This window comes from Stegostoma tigrinum, chromosome 39 (assembly GCF_030684315.1).
Source record: "Stegostoma tigrinum isolate sSteTig4 chromosome 39, sSteTig4.hap1, whole genome shotgun sequence".
NCBI lineage: Eukaryota > Metazoa > Chordata > Chondrichthyes > Orectolobiformes > Stegostomatidae > Stegostoma > Stegostoma tigrinum.
The window spans coordinates 12,241,882-12,258,687 of NC_081392.1; the positions used below are offsets into that span (position 1 = coordinate 12,241,882).

At 49.1% G+C, this 16,806-nt stretch overlaps 1 protein-coding gene across 2 annotated transcripts in view; it reads left to right on the forward strand.

Annotated features, from left to right (window-relative positions):
- The window catches only part of prkd2 (protein kinase D2), a 168,851-nt gene that overhangs the window by 121,274 nt on the left and 30,771 nt on the right, over positions 1-16,806 (forward strand). For both annotated transcript variants that reach the window (XM_048522410.2, XM_048522411.2), the window contains exons 5-11: positions 1,641-1,848; positions 3,381-3,458; positions 6,023-6,194; positions 9,290-9,413; positions 10,738-10,815; positions 14,473-14,746; positions 16,718-16,770. In XM_048522410.2, coding sequence (XP_048378367.1) covers positions 1,641-1,848; positions 3,381-3,458; positions 6,023-6,194; positions 9,290-9,413; positions 10,738-10,815; positions 14,473-14,746; positions 16,718-16,770 — 987 coding nt within the window. The remainder of the gene's footprint in view (positions 1-1,640; positions 1,849-3,380; positions 3,459-6,022; positions 6,195-9,289; positions 9,414-10,737; positions 10,816-14,472; positions 14,747-16,717; positions 16,771-16,806) is intronic.

Genomic DNA, 16,806 nt, shown 5'->3' on the forward strand with positions numbered 1-16,806 from the left:
ACAGGCCGGACAGTATAAGTTCCAAGCGGAGTAGAATAACATCGCTACACTGGAGACTCCAGTGATGTTAGCCAGCAACAAAACGTCTAAATGAGAACAAGCCAGCTCGGCGAGCGAGTCAACAATCTGAGCTACAAATCTTTGCGAAAACTTTATTCACACTCCTCACTTAACTAAGATTGATCGTTCGTCAACATTACCCGCCAACTTCACCCAGCACATTCCATAAGAAATAGGAGCAGGAGTAGGCCATCTGACCCCTCGAACCTGCTCAATAAGATCATGGCTGATCTTTTTGTGGACTCAGCTCTACCCACCTGCTCCTTCCAATCAATCAGCACCGGCTTCTCATGCTGTATAAATTGGTGTTCCCTTTCCAGCTGGGTCTCTTGTGTCCCAGCCCAGGTAAGTGTCGGACAAAAAAGCTTTGAGTTTGAGAGTCCATTTTTTTTCTAAAAGCAATGTTTAACCCCTGTTTTAACCAAGCAACCATTCAGGATTGTGGTCTCTGGTTGGAAAGGCGTGTGATGAATAATTATTGATTGGCATGTGGGTGTAACCGATTACATGCAATTGGCTAAAGAAATTGAAGTAGGCCATTCAGCCCATAGTGCTCTGTCACTCAGTAAGATCCTGGCTGATTTGTTTGTGTTTCCACTTTCCTACCTTATCCCTCCTAACCTAGTGCCTTGTCGGATAAATGTCTAACTCAGCCATAAATATGTGCACTGTCCCAACCTCCGCTGCTCTCCAGGGTTGGAGAATCCCAAAAGTTAACAACCCTCCAAGGAAAGACTATGGGAAGGACATGAAATTATCCCCAAATGCAGACCTCAGCACAGGTTTGCAAATGATTCCCCTTAGCTGTGTTTAACCTTCTTGGACAGTTCATAGAATCCCTACGGTGAAAAAGAGGCCCATCGAATCTGTACTGAGCCTCTGAAGAGTGTCCCACCCACACCCAGATCCACACCCTATTGCCGTAACCCTGCATTTCGCAAGGCTAACCCACCAAGGTTGCACATCCCTGGACACTACAGGGCAATTTAGCACGGCCAATCCATCCTAACCTGGGACTGTGGGAGGAAACCGGAGCACCCGGAGGAAACCCACGCTGACACGGGGAGAATGTGCAAACTAAACCCCACACAGACAGTTGCCCGAGGGTGGAATCCCTGGCACTGCGAGACAGCAATACTAACCACTGGCCCACCGTGCCACCCCTTTAATTAGAAAACACAGCCACTTTATACCCAGCAGGATCCCATAAGAAGAATGCCTAAAGAGTTGGTTTCCTCTCTAAGTTGGACACTCCCACAAGTACTGCATATGGAGGGTATTGGAAAGTTATTCGACTAGAGTCTTTGTTAAGTACCTTAATACACAGTGTGTTACAACAGTTGGTGTATTTTGAAGTGTTGATGGCCCGTGTCAGCACAAACCAAGATATTTCAAATGACTAGTTGGTATTTTTTGCTCTAGAGCTGAACGTTCACCAGGGCTTTGGGAGAAAACTTCCTTGACTAAACTTTGAAAGACTTAACGCTAGATCTTTAACGTCTGACTTCTTTTAAAAAAAAGTTTTATTTCTCTTCCCAACCTTTCCGCCTCTCCCCTTTCTCTGGTTCTCCTCAACGCAGAAGCACTTGGTGGAGACATTGTCTCTGAAGGAAAAGCGTTTGAACCTGGGCATTTACACTGGACGGCCGATCGAGCTGGACAAAATCTTCCTGTCAAAGGTCAAGGTGCCGCACACGTTCGCGGTGCACTCCTACAAGCGGCCCACAGTCTGCCAGTTCTGCAAAAAGTTGCTGAGAGGTCTGTTTCGCCAGGGGCTACAGTGCAAAGGTCAGTGTGCAGTTGGCAGCTGGGAGTCTCGGTCGGTCTGTGCATTTGCAATTCCATCTTTTTCCACTGCGCACGTGAGGAAAGACTCCAGGAGGGCAAGAGATACCCCAGAGAGGTGGCAGGAGGAGAGACCTCGTGAATTAAAATTGAATTGAATTCGCTTTTATTGTCACTTGTACTCGAATGAATGCAGCGAATGTTGCCACCTGCAGTGACACCTTAGATGCAAGGTTGCCGAGGTACAGTTACAAAATCCTAGAGAAGTTTTTAAAAAGTCTGGCATTGCAGAAATAAAAGCCCCGAGCAACGGTTTGGGACAGGGACGATAGGTGATTGGAGGCGGAGATCGAGAAATGCTGGGTGACTGGCAAAAAAACCAAGCAAACGCTTGGCTACATTCTACAGCGTCGACTATCTATAAAAGGTGTAGAGCTTTGGTGAAGAGTTCGAGGTTTTTATTTTAATTCATTCATAGGATGAGGGTGTCGCTGGCCAGGGCAGCATTTATAGCCCATCCCTAATTGCCCTGAGGGCAGTTAAAAGTCAACCCTATTGCTGTGGGCCTGAAGTCACATGTAGGCTCAGACCAGGTAAGGGTGGCAGTTTCCTTCCCTAACGGTCATTAGTGAACCAGTTGGGTCTTTACAACAATCAATAATGGGTTCGTGGTCATTAGACTCCTAATTCCAAATTTTTAAAATTATTTTACTGAATTCAAACTCACCATCAGCCGTAGCAGGATTCGAACCCGTGATCCCCAGATCATTGCCTGTGTCTCTGGATTGACAGTCCAGTGACAGTTTGGGATCACGGTCGACATGGACTGGTTGGACCGAAGGGTCTGTTTCAATGCTGTACCAATCTGTCACCAGGCCATAGCCTCCCCATTTAATAAAATGAAATAAAGTCATTCCTCTGAATGTGTAAGGGCTCTGTTTCTAAGAACCTGCACCAGTGATGAAATTCACAAGTGCGGAGCTTTTTAGGTCAAAAATCGCAGATGTGTGAGTTTCCCCTGCAGATGTTGCATTTTGTGGCTACTTTCTGGCGCTGATTGGTGAACGCATGAGCCACAAACTGGCACATACTGAGGATAAGGGGGAGGCGATGGTCTAGTGGTATTATCACTGTACTGTTAATCCAGAGACCCGGATAATGCTCTGGGGGATCGAGTTTGAATCTCCTCACGGCAGATGGTAGAATTTGAACCCAATAAAAATCTGGAATTAAGAATCTAATGACTGTGAATCCATTGCTGATTGTTGGAAAAACCCACCTGGTTCACTAATGCCCTTTAGGGAAGGAAACTGCCATCCTTACCTGGTCTGGCCTACATGTGACTCCAGACCCACAGCAATGTCATTGACTTGTAACCGCCCTCTGGGCAATTAGGGAGGGGCAATAAATGCTGCCTTAACCAGTGACACCCTCATCCTGTGAATGAATAAATATTTACTGTGCTGCATCTTCTTCAGACTGATGTTCCGTGTCATCTGTTCTGTTTCTCCCCCTTCGGTCTTGGAATCGCGCAGACTGCAAGTTCAACTGTCATAGGCGATGCTCCGAGAAAGTGCCCAATGACTGCTTGGGTGAATCAGTCATCAACGGAGGTGAGAAATGACAGTGCTCTACACTTCCTGTTTGACTCCATTTGAAGGATATTGTCCCTCCCACTGAGAAAATGAGGGTGTTAATCTTCCTGAAGTTCTGCTGTAAGACTGTGTGCATAGAGCTCCAGGTCTTCGAGTCCCCTACAGTGTGGAAGCAGGCTGTTAGACCCATTGAGTTCACACTGACCCTCCAAACAGCATCCCATCTAGCCCCACCCCCTACCCTACCCTATCCTATCCTTGTAACCCTGCATTTCCTATGGCTAACACACCTAACCTGCACATCCCTGGGCACTATGGGTAATTTAGCACGGCCAATCCACCCTAACCTGCACATCCTGGACTTCAGGTTGTTTTCACAGGACTTGTTGGCTGGGCCAGCATTTATTACACACCCCTAATTGTCCTTTTGAGAAGGTGATAGTGAGCTGCTCCAGTCTATGTGCTCCAGGTTGACCCATAGTGCCTTTTTGGGAGGGAATGCCAGGCTTTTGACCCAGCAACAGCGAAGGAATGGCAATATATTTCCAAGTCGGGAGGGTGGGTGGCTCAGAGGGGAACTTGCATGTGGGTGTTGCTCCAGATATCTGCTGCCCTTGTGTTTTCTTCTTCTTTATTTATTTGCGGGATGAAGGCTTCACTGGCCAGGGAGCATTTATTGCCCGCTCCTAATTGCCCCAGAGGGCAGCTGAGAGTCAACCACATCGCTGTGGTCCTGGAGTCACATGTAGGCCCTGAGTGCATAAGAACAGCAGACATCCTTTTAAAAGATGTGAGTGAATTGAATGGGTTGACTCCTGATAGTGCCTCATTGGATTTTGACTGTGTGATCATTTTTCATCTCTCATATTACCTGGCAAGCTCCCCTGATCATTTCTTCATTGCTTTTTTCTAACTTATTGGACTTGTGGGAGCCATGTCTTCCATAGCATCTTCCTCTTTGGGATAAACAGATCCACTTGTTAGACAATAGACAATAGGTGCAGGAGTAGGCCATTCGGCCCTTCAAGCCAGCACCACCATTCACTATGATCATGGCTGATCATCCACAATCAGTATCCTGTTCCTGCCTCATCCCCATAACCCTTGATTCCACTATCTTTAAGAGCTCTATTTATCTCTTTCTTGAAACTATCCAGAGACTTGACCTCCACTGCCTTCTGGGGCAGAGCATTCCATATATCCACCACTCTCTGGGTGAAGAAGTTTCTCCTCAACTCTGTTCTAAATGGCCTACCCCTTATTTTTAAACTGTGTCCTCTGGTTCTGGACTCACCCATCAGCGGAAACATGCTTCCTGCCTCCAGATTGTCCAATCCCTTAATAATCTTAAACGTCTCAATCAGATCCTCTCTCATCCTTCTAAACTCAAGTGTATACAAGTCCAGTCACTCCAATCTTTCAACATCATCCCGCCATTCCGGGAATTGACCTCATTGTGTTGTGGTTAATTCTTCTTAAGTTGATGTAAGCAAAGTCTGAAAAGGCTAGAGTTTCCACAGGATTTCCACTGTAGCTGAAATCAGTGTGTGGTGAGTGTTATGCTCTGTGTGAGGGGACATGCTGGGACAGTGGGCTAAGAATCAGAGCGATGTTTCAGGGACCTGGGTTCAAATCCCACCAGGACAGATGGCGAAATTTGAATTCGGTAAAAACCTGGAATAAAATGCTATCCCCATTTAAGTCATGGAATTCCTTCAGTGTGGAAACAGGCCCTTTGGCCCAGTGAGCCCACACCAACCATTGGAGCATCCCACCCAGACCCCATTCCCCTATAACCCACACCTCCCTGCACAATATGGGAAAATTTCCTGTGGCCAGTCCACCCTAACCTGCACATCTTTGGACTGTGGGAGGAAACTGGAGCACCCAGAGGGAGCCCATGCAGACATGGGGAGAATGTGCAAACTCCACACAGACAGTGGGATCGAACCTGGGTCCCTGACACTGTGAGGCAGCAGTGCTAACCACTGAGCCACCGTGATTTCTTGAAGTCTAATTCATTGATGCCCCCTCTGGAAAAGAAAATCTGCCATCCTTACCCCATCTGTCCTACATGTGACACCCAGGGTCCACTGCAGCTGACATTTTAACTGCCCTCTGAAAGGGACTGAGCTGACCACTCAGTTCCAGGGCAGTTGCCTGCATCCCATTAGCGAATAAAGGGCTAAAATTCCTCCTGAATGAAATTACTAGAGATGTGTAATTTAGGTTGATGGAGCTTAGCTCAGGTGCAAGTGGAAATAACTGTATCTTGCTCTGTCAGATCTTAAAGGAATCAATCCAAAATAATTTCTGAGGGGTTCTGATGAAAGGTCACGAGACCTGAAACATTAATTCTGTCTGCTGAGTTTCTCCAGCGATTTCTTGTTTTTTGTTTCTGATTTCCAGCATTCGCAGTTCTTTCAGGGGTTTTATTTTTGGGTCAGATTACTTTGGTGTTTCGGGTCCCAGACTGAAGTGGCTAATTATATATTTTTTTATAAAGACTTTTGAGGATTTTTCTGGTGTGCGAGGTCCTGGTCTGGAGATGGCTGGAAATTTGAATGTCCAATCTCTTTCAGATTTGCTGAGCCCAGGTATCGATACAGATGCAAACATGGAGGATGTGACCGACGATGGCGATGGAGACAAAACCCTGACCATGGAAGATTTCGACGAATCACCCACCACCCCCAGCCACCGCTCGGAGAACGGTTTCCCTGGAGATGACGACAGCCCCAGCAGAATGATGAGGTAATTTGGCCAAGCTGAAGAGGATTGCCTCGCCATGGCACCTTTAAGGACCACTGGTGTCCCAAAATGCCAGTTTTGAAGTTTAGCCTCTGCTGTAAAGTGGGAAGTGCACAGCAAGATCCCACATGGAAATGTGTGGCTGATCACTGACTCAGTCGTCTTTTTTTGGGTGTGTGATTTGGTTCGGGGGTAAATATTGGTCAAGACGTGAGAAATAACCCTCTCCTTGAAATAATTTTTATTTAATTAACCCGCGCCATGTGTCATTGACTGGGCCATTGTTTCTTGCTAATCGTTATGGCTCACTAGGCCGTTTCAGAGGGCAGTTAAGAGTCGACCACATTGCTGTGGGCCTGGAGTCACGTGTAGGCCAGACCAGGTAAGGATGGCAGCTTCCTTCCTTCATAGGACATTTAATGAACCAGATGAGTTTTTACAAGACCCAACAATGGTTTTATATTCATTTTCAAATGTTCAGGTCCAGGTTTTTTTTCCTAAACTCAATTCAGATTCCACCATCTGCTCTGACGGGATTCGATCTCTGGTCCTTGGAGTAGGACCTGGGTGTCTGGATTACTTGGACTGGAGTCTCACAGCCAGAAACAGACTCTTCAGTCCAACCAGTCCACACTGACTAAGTTTCCCAAACTAAATTAGTCCCACTTCCTGCATTTGGCCCATATCCCTCTAAACCTTTCCTATTCACGTATCTGTCCAAAAGTCTTTTAAATGTTGTAATTGTACCCACTTTGTGTGAAAACAGTGCCCCTTAGGTACCTTTCCTCTTCTGACTTTTAGACCAATGCCTTCTAGTTTGTCTCTCCCCTGCCCCCAGATCTTTGCTATTCACCTTATTCATAGAATCCCTGCAGTGTGGATACAGGCCCTTCAGCCCAACAAGCCCACACTGACCCCCAGAGCATCCAGCCCAGACCCATCCCCCTAATCTACACATCCCTGACACTATGGGCTATTCAGCACGGCCAATCCACCCTAACCTGCACATCTTTGGAGCGTGGGAGCAAACCCGCATAGACACGGGGAGAATGTGCGAACTCCACGCAGACAGTTGCCCGAGGGTGGAATCGAACCCGGGTCCCTGGCGCTGTGAGGCAGCAGTGTTAACCACTGGGGCACCGTGCCACCCACTTGTTGCAAAGCAGAGTTTGACCCCACTCCCCCATCCCTGAGAACTAAAACCAAAGCACCTCAGCCCATAATATGTAAAAGTCATGTGAAAGGTGGTGTAACCTGTTTTTCAGCAACTTCTAATGGTTAAATAAAATAAATCTCTGATAGTTTAAAATCAACAAGTAAAACAGTTTATTTATCTAACTCTTACCAGTCGAAAAAATCTATTAACAACCGAATAGATCCTTTCCAACTAGTAACTATTCCCGAATAAAGCAAGATTCTAATGGCATGCTATTCTAATAAATACAAGTCTCACTTTAGAACAGAATTTAGTCTCTCAAAATTACAGATAGGTTACATGCGTTCAGGAATTTTCTGAGCCTTCTCTGTTGATTCTTTTGTCAGGAATATTAATTAGTTGTGCTCTTGGTGCAGTTGTTATTTAGATAGTGCTTTCTCTAAGACGTAGAGGAAGCTGTGAGACCCAGCGATTCTCTCTCACGAGCTGAGGGCTGTTGGCTCTGGCTGATAGCAGCTACCTCTTGTGCTTTGTTGAACTGTCCCCTTCGTTTATCCCCTTGATGCTGTATCAATATTTCTTACAATAGGAGGGGTTCTATGGTGTCAACCCCATCAGATTTAAATTTAATTAGTTGTTGGTATCTAAAGTGCCTGGTTCAAATCAATTGGTTAAACTCACAAGCCTGTTGTCTTGGTAACATTGGTTGCTTGGCCTGCTAACTGTACGACCTTTCAATACAAATGTTTCAGTTTGTTTTCAATTCAATACAAAAATTTCAATTTTCAACTTCAAAAGTTCCTTACAAACTCTTGAGCTTCTCTTCGCAGGTATCCATTTTAAATCTCTAAGCACAAAAAAACCGTCATCTTTTAAAGGGACCATGCAATGCTCCTCCCCACCCCCGCCAACCCCACAATATTACAAGCACCCAATTCTAACTTCCTGCCTGCCAATCCACAAGTACTCTACCCAACTTTGCAACATTGTCTATGTCCGTCATGATTTTATAATCCTCTATATAGTCACCTGTCGATTCCCATGCTCCTCTGAAAGAAATCCCAGTCCATCCAGCCTCCCCTTATAACTCAAACCCTCTGGACCCAGCAACATCCTGGTAAATTTTTTTTGAACCCTCTCTGATTTAATAATAGCTTGCCTGTAGCAAGGCAACCAGAACTTACACAGTACTCTAAAGGTAACTTTAGTAACATCTTGTACAAACTCAACCTCTCAACTCTAGTACTGAACACGCTGACCAATGAAGGCAAGCGTGCTAAACACTTTCATCACCACCCTGTCTACATATCTCACAACTTTCATCGAATGACTAGTGATGCCAAAATGTCATCATCTCTCCCTTCAAAATAGTGCGAAGGAATCCTTAAGATCCACCCAAACGGGGCTTCAATGTGATGTCTCTGTCGAAAGCTGGCACCTCCTGACAGTGTGGCACCCCTTCAGTGCCAGTATCGATCTTTGGTGCTCACAACCTGAAGTGGGACTTGCCCCCAGATCCTGTTGAATTCAGAAGCAAGAGGGGGCAGAGGAAGGAGTGAAGCCTTGGCCTTGTAAGTGGGAGTTTCTCTGCAAAAAACGATTTGGTTAATCTGGTCACCTCTGAATTTTGCCTTGAAGCTAAGGCCCTGGGAGCTGTTGGGTTGTTGCAGACTCCCAGCTGGTTTCTGGCAGCCCTACGGACCGACTGCTCATTGTCATCTCAAATGGCCTAGTGAGGCAGGCGCATGGGAGGGTGTTCCTCGCTACAGTGATAGGGCTACTCTGAATAGACGTTCCCCCGCCTCCCCACCACCACCGCCAACTTTTGTTTTCTCATTCTCAACAGAATTGGTTGCTTTAAAATTATCCTTCGTTTATTCTGTTGGGGAGATGGAAGGAATCAGGAATCAGGAATCTCACACCTCTGTGTCTTCTCTTCCAGTGATGCCATGGCCAGCAACATCCCCCTGATGCGTGTGGTACAGTCCGTCAAGCAGACCAAACGGAAATCCAGCACCACCCTGAAGGAGGGCTGGGTGGTTCACTACAGCAACAGGGATGCTCTGGTAAAAGAAACTGAGTGGTCGGCCATTTTCTCCAGCGGCTTCCCTCCTTTCCGCACCTTTCCTGGTTTCTATAGACGGTTACACTTTGCTCCCTTGCGCTAAAACCTGGTCCCCTCCTGGTCACTGACATTTCCCATCCCTTCCGTGGCACGTGGGCGACCACTGGGGCGTGGGGGGGGGGGCGGTGTGGTGTGCATCTTTCTGGGCTTCTCTTCCCCCCCCCGCCCCAGCTACCGGTCTTCCATGGCACTGGCCATTCTGTCCCTCCTGGTTCAGTGTCAGCTGATGCAGCTACAACAGACCCACCCCTTGACTCTGGTTGGAGACTATTCCAATGGATTCACTCCCTCCCCATTGGGTAGAATTCCAATGGATCCGCTGGATAAAATTCCACTGGACTTGACCTTTTCGGATTGGACAGAATTCCAGTGGATCCACCTACCCTTAGATAGGATCCCCCTTGCCATTGCAAAGTATTCTAGTGGATCCCCTTTTCTCTTGGGTGGCATTCAGTGGACCCATTCCTTTTCCATTGGGTAGCATTTTGATGGATCCTCCATCTCTGGGGTGGCACTCCAGTAGATCAATACTTTTCCCTTTGATTTACAATTCCAGTGGATTTCCCTTACTGTAGGAAGTGGATCCACACCCTTCCTATTAGACAGAATTCCAGTGGATCCACCTACATCCCATTGTATGTAATTCCAGTGGAATCCCCCAACCCTTGCATGGCATTCCAGTTGATCCATTCCTTTTCCATTGGATACAATTTTGGTGGCTCTTCCATCCCAGGGATGAAATTCCAGTGGATCCATCCCTTTCCTATTTGATGGAATTCCAGTGGATCTATCCCTTTCCTACTGGATAGTTGTGTGTCTGTCTGTGTGTGTGTGTGTCTGTCTGTCTGTCTGTCTGTGTCTGTCTGTCTGTGTGTGTGTCTGTCTGTGTGTGTGTGTGTGTGTGTGTGTCCTCCATCTTCAGTAGATCCAAACCTTACCTATTCAGAATTCAAGTGGATATACCCACTTCCCAGTGGACCCCTCCCTTTCTCAACTGATGTCATTCCAGTGAACCTATTCCCTTTCTGTTGGATGGAATTCCAATGGATCCACCTCTTTCCAATTGGAACCAATCCATTCTGAGTCATTTGGCCCTTTTTGAGCGCAATTCCATTTGACGGCCCAGTTTGGACTTCTCCCCGTTCGATGGATTCCTTTGCATTCACTCCGTGAGTTTGAGTTGGATGGGCCTCCCGTTTGTTGCGTTTTGTCCGAGTAGCTGTTGCTCAGTGACCCACAGTTGCTTTCTGTCTGCTTTCCTGCAGCGGAAGAGGCATTACTGGAGGCTGGACTGCAAGTGTATCACCTTGTTCCACAATGACACTGGGAACAAGTATTACAAGGTAAGGGTTTTGTGTGTGAATGGCGGAAATGACTATCTCGAGGGGAGCTTAATCTTAAGGCGATTGGAGGAAGGCATAGGGGAGATCCCAGAGGTAGGCTCTTCACACAGAGAGTGGTGGGTGCGTGGAGCGCACTGCCGGCAGTGGGAGTGGAGTCAGATAATTTCGAGACTTTTAAGCGACTGTTGGATCGGCACATGGAGGATAGTAAAATGTAGGGAATGCAGGGTAGTTGGACCCGGGAGTAGCGACACGGAATCGTGGGCCAAAGGGCATGTACTGCTCTATGTTCCGTGTTCTGTCTGTTTCAGACTGCCCCTGTAGAGATGCAACATCCTGACACCATTGAGACTTGGAGCATGTTTGAGCGAGATTTACAGGAGGTATAGGTGGTGGATGAGTGTTTTGTAACTGGAAAGACGAGAATGTGCAGCTCTGTGTGAACACGGCTAGCCTGCCCCTCCATTTCCGCCCCTGCATCTTCCCACTCCCTCCATCAACGGCACGGTGGCTCAGGGGTTAGCACTGCAGCCTCACGGCAGCAGGGACCCGGGTTCAGTTCCAGCCTCGGGCTGTGTGGAGTTTGCACATTCTCCCCGTGTCTGCGTGGGTTTCCTCTGGGTGCTGCAGTTTCCCCCCACAGTCCAAAGATATGCAGGTTAGGGTGGATTGGCCATGCTAAATTACCCATAGTGCCCAGGGATGTGCAGGTTAGGGTGGATTGGCCGTGCTAAATTGTCCAGAGAGTGTAGATTACGTGGGTTATAGGGGGTCAGGTCTGGTTAGGATTCTCTGAGGGTTGGTGTGGGCTTGTTGGGCCGAAGGGCCTGTTTCCACACTGCAGGGAATCTATGGTTACATGATTCTATCCAGTGGGTTCCCTCCCCTCTGACCGAAATGTCAATTATGTGGATACCTCGGAGGGAACCCAGGACTGTTCCCCTCAGAGAGGGGAGGTCTGGACTTGGGATATCGAGGGTGTTGGGGACTGCGTAGAAAAGGAGAAACTGTTCCTGTGTTGGTTCAGGGATTGAGGAGCAGAATGGGAAATGGAGCAACGGTGACATGAGGCAAAAAGCTTAGTTTGAGTCTTAAGGGCTTGGGATCGGGAGTGCGCTGTCTGAGAGTGTGACGGAGGTAGCTTTGAATTGTGGCTTTCAGTGGATGAAAAAGAAGAATGAGAAGTGGCAGTATCTAAACATAAGAAATAGGAGCAGAGGTAGGCCTCAACAATAACATCAGCTCCACTTAGCCGCCCGCTCACTGTAACCCTTAATTCCTTTACTGTTCAAAAATCTATCTTTGCCTTAAAAATATTCAGCGAGGAAGCCTCAACTGCTTCCCTGGGCAGGGAATTCCACAGATTCACAATCCTTTGGGTGAAGAAGGTCCTCCTCAACTCAGTCCTAAACCTGCTCCCCATTATTTTGAGGCTATGCCCCTTGGCTCTAGTTTCACTCACCAGTGGGAACAACCTCCTCACTCTTATATATTCCCTTCGTAGGGTAGAAGTGCTTCTTGCTCCTAGAATTGCTCCCAAGTTCATTTGGAGAGCCAGCATAGACAAATCGGGCTGAATGGCCTCTCTGTAATAATTCTGCGAGTCCTCGCAGGGATATAGGGCCGTGGTGCATGCAGCCAGGAGCTCAGAGACTAACTACCCCAGCATTGCTGTGTCAGGGAAGGCATTAGCCAGCGATGGATTGGAGATGCAGATCTATCGGGATCTCATTGTCAGAACAGGCTGGAGGGGCTGAACATCATCCAGGCTGCGTTCCTGTTGCAAGTCAGTCCTGCCCCAATCCATGGGCAGGCTATCTGATCGAGGGCATGGGCTAGGAACTTGGAGGAGAAGAGAACTGAGCCTGTTAACAGATCTCCTGGTGCCTGATTGGCTGGATCTCCTGTGCTGGGGGACCATTTTGATGAGTGACCAGTCGCTGGTGTAACGTGGAGGTTTTGTTTCATCCGCAGGGGCTGTGAAATGGTTCCTGTTCAGCTCCACATGCCCCTAATTGGACTGAAACTGGATGTTCTGCAGCCCAGCTCCCCAAAACCTGTCCTACCATCCACAAGACATTTGCCAGGAGTGTGATGGAACACCCCACCCACCTGCCCCCGCCACCCCCACCCCGACATGCCCTGGATGAGGGCAGCCCACGCAGGAAGCTCACATCATCCAAGGCAAAGCAACACAATTGATTGGCACCACATCCACAAACATCCCACTCCGTCCACCACCGACACTCAGTCACAGCAGTGTGTACTACCCACAAGTTGCCCTACAGCAACTCACCAAGGCAGCTTTTTTCCAAACCCATGACCAGTCCCATCCAGAAGGACAAGGGGCAGCAGATACATGGGAACACCACGCCCTTGCAAGTTCCCCTCTGAGGCCCTCACCGTCCTGACCTGGAAGTGTACTGCTGTTCCTTCAGTGTTGCTGAGCCAACATCCTGGAACTCCCTCCGAAAGGGCATGTGGGTCAACCGATAGTAGGTGGATTACGGCAGTTCAGGAAGGCAGCTCATCCCCTGCCTTCTCAAGGGGCAGTTAGGGACAGGCAATAAGCTGATCCAGCCAGCGATGTCCACATGCAATGAACCTATTCAAGAAATATTGGGGATGGCCAGCTAATGCTAACCTGGTCAATGACACCCACCATTACAGAGAAAGAAGTCTGTTTGCCCATTGGCTTTGTGAACTGCAGCAACACACTGAGGCTCCTTTTGAGAACATGTTCCAAACCCCAAAGGACATGGGCACCAGGGACAAGAGACCAGCACCATTGCAAATTCCTCACCCAGGTCATGCACCATCCATCGTAAAACTGCACCACATTCCCTTGCCCTGGGACGAAACCCAGCATTCAACAAGTTTGTTCACTCTGCACATGATTCCAGAAGCTGGCTTAGCCCCTACTTGTCCAAGGAATTTGAAAATAGTGATACAGAAGCGATTGACAGTACTTAATAGGGGGAAGGAAGTCTGTCCCGTTAACGCAGGGTGGGTCTGAGCCATTTGTGGGGAAACAGGAGAGGGAGCTTTACTCTGTGTCTATGCTGGGCTGTGCACGTTCCTGGAATGGGGACAGGGTGAAGGGAGCCCAACTATCAGATTGAGAGTCGAGGGAACTTTACATTGGTTTCGGAGAGGGGAGGGAGCCTCCCTGTGGGTCGGTTTGGGAGAGCGGAGGGAGCCTCCCTGTGGGTCGGTTTGGGAGAGCGGAGGGAGCCTCCCTGTGGGTCGGTTTGGGAGAGCGGAGGGAGCCTCCCTGTGGGTCGGTTTGGGAGAGCGGAGGGAGCTTCCCTGTGGGTCGGTTTGGGAGAGCGGAGGGAGCCTCCCTGTGGGTCGGTTTGGGAGAGCAGAGGGAGCCTCCCTGTGGGTCGGTTTGGGAGAGCGGAGGGAGCCTTCCTCTGGGTCGGTTTGGGAGAGCGGAGGGAGCCTCCCTGTGGGTCGGTTTGGGAGAGCGGAGGGAGCCTCCCTGTGGGTCGGTTTGGGGGAGCGGAGGGAGCCTTCCTCTGGGTCGGTTTGGGAGAGCGGAGGGAGCCTTTCTCTGGGTCGGTTTGGGAGAGCGGAGGTTAGAATGGAGACTTCTGTAACCTGTTTTTTCCATCTTCTCCCCCCTCTCAATCCCCGTCCCTGCTGTCCGTCCAGGAAATTCCACTTTCCGAGATCCTGGGTGTGGAGCCTGCACAGAATTCCGGGACCATCCCTCACAGCGGCAGCCCTTACTGCTTCGAAATCCGAACGAGCAACGTGGTGTACTTTGTTGGGGAGAATCCGGCCTCGCACCCACCTTCGGGATTGGGCGGATTGGGCAGTGTGTCCTGGGTGGATGAGGCCAAAGTTTGGGAAGCAGCTATCCGACAAGCATTGAAACCCGTCATCTTCCAGGACACTCTGGACCCCCAGGAGCAGACCCCACACAGTAAGAGCCTCCCCGCTCCCTGTTCGCCACCAAGTCCTGCCACTCTCCCTCTGCTTTCCTGGCTACCTCTTTCTAGGGGTCACTGTCGGCACAGCACAGCATTAGGGGCATTAGAGGAGGCCATTTGGCCCACTGTACTATTTCTCACCCACTCTCCTGCCAGTGAGCTTGAATCTGCGAGGGCAGAGTGACCCATGGGGGTCACTAACTTGCTCCACTCTCCCTGTCCCTTTGTTTTTTTTTGGAGTTTCCCGATTTAAAAGGAAATATTCTCCTCGCTTCTCCCCATTTTGATTTGAGTTGGTTGGAAGCTCAAAATAGAGAGCACCTAGCCCGTACCCCCCTCCCTCCTCCACCCATATCTCTCTCCATTGTCCCTCGCACATATCTGCCCATGCCCCCCCCGCCTGTTACTCTCCTTCCCCCCCGCCCGTGTCTCTCCTCTCCCCCCCGCCCGTGTCTCTCCTCTCGTCCCCCCCTCCTGTCCCCTCCTATATCGTATCTCTCCTCTCCTCTCCCCTCCCCCTCCTCACTACCTCCCCATGCGAAAGGAGGTGGGGCTGAGGGTGGGGGGAGGTGTTTGCAAGCAGATATTTGCAGTCATTGTTTTTGATTCTCTTGACTTTTGTCAGATATTCCATTTGTGTGCCCTCTGGGTGACGGCACTGAGCCTGTTATAAGAACCGGGAGCAGGAGTGGGCCATTCAGCCTGCCTACTCAGAAAGCCGTACAGCAGGGAAACACAGCCCCTCCACGCTGACCAGATTCCCCAACACAGAACTAGCCCCACTTGTCTGCATTTGATCCATATCGCTCTAAACCTTTTCCATTCACGTACCCGTCCAAATGTTCGAACTATATACCTCTTCCCACCACTTCCTCTGGCAGTTCATTCCACACACAAACCACCCTCTGTGTGAAGAAGAGCTAACCAGGTGTACAGCTGGAGGAACACAGCAAGCCAAGCAGCGCCAGAGGAACAGGAAAGCTGACGTTTTGGGTCTAGACCCTTTTGCAGAAATGGGTCCAGCTTTCCTGCTCCTCTGATGCTGCCCGGCCCGCTGCGTTCATCCAGCTCCACACTGTGTTATCTCAGACTCCAGCTTCGGCAGTTCCTACTGTCCCTGTCCGAAGATGTTGCCCATCTGGTCCCTTTTTAAATCTTCCTCCTCTCAGCTTGCTCTCTGCCCTGTAGTTTTGACCCACCAGCCCCCCACCTCACCCAGGGTGGGAAAGACCTTTTTGATATTCACCTTATCTACGCTCTTCATGATTTTATAAACCTCTACAAGGTCACCCCTCAACCTCCAGTGCTCCAGGCTCACAGTTAAGTGAGATACTTTAGAAATAACACAGCATGACTTTATTTGTTTAGTCTAAAAATGGACGAACGCCTAAACCCTTCGCCCCAATGGGTCGAAGAAAAATCAGTGATCTTTAAAATTAAAGCAGAAGTTACAAAATCGATACGTATTAGCACCAGCTCCATGCTTACCCAGGACAGCAGGACCCCAGGTTTTGACAAATGTCCATGCGGCTCCCAGTGCCTTGGCTCAGTACAGCCGGCCCATCTCCCCATAGCATAGTCCCGACTCTGCAGAGAGACAAAGGGTTATCTGCTGCCTCCCAGTAGATCACAGAAGTGGCCATTCCTGGTGGATGGATAGAGAGCTACTAGTGGACTATTCGACCCCAGAGGGAATCACAATCCCCCCACCCTCATCAAGACCTATACACTGTCTGCTGCCACGTCGGTGGCTCAGAGACAAGGTGCTCATTTACCCTCAAGCGTGGGAGGGCTGTGATGGTCCGAAAATAACTCTCATCACCTATTCCGCCCCCCCCAACTCCCCCACTGCCCCCAGATAGTGAGGCTGTGCCCGTGAGAGTGCAGGCCGGCCGCAGTGTTCCCATGGCCAGTTTCAATGACTGTGTTACTGATCTTTTATCTTTTGCTGTTTCATTTTGCAGGACAGGCGTCAGTCAATTTTTCTGTACCCAACAGTCAAAGCCTGGAGAATGTGGTGAGTATCGTCAGCGCTCATCTATCTCACGAGGAG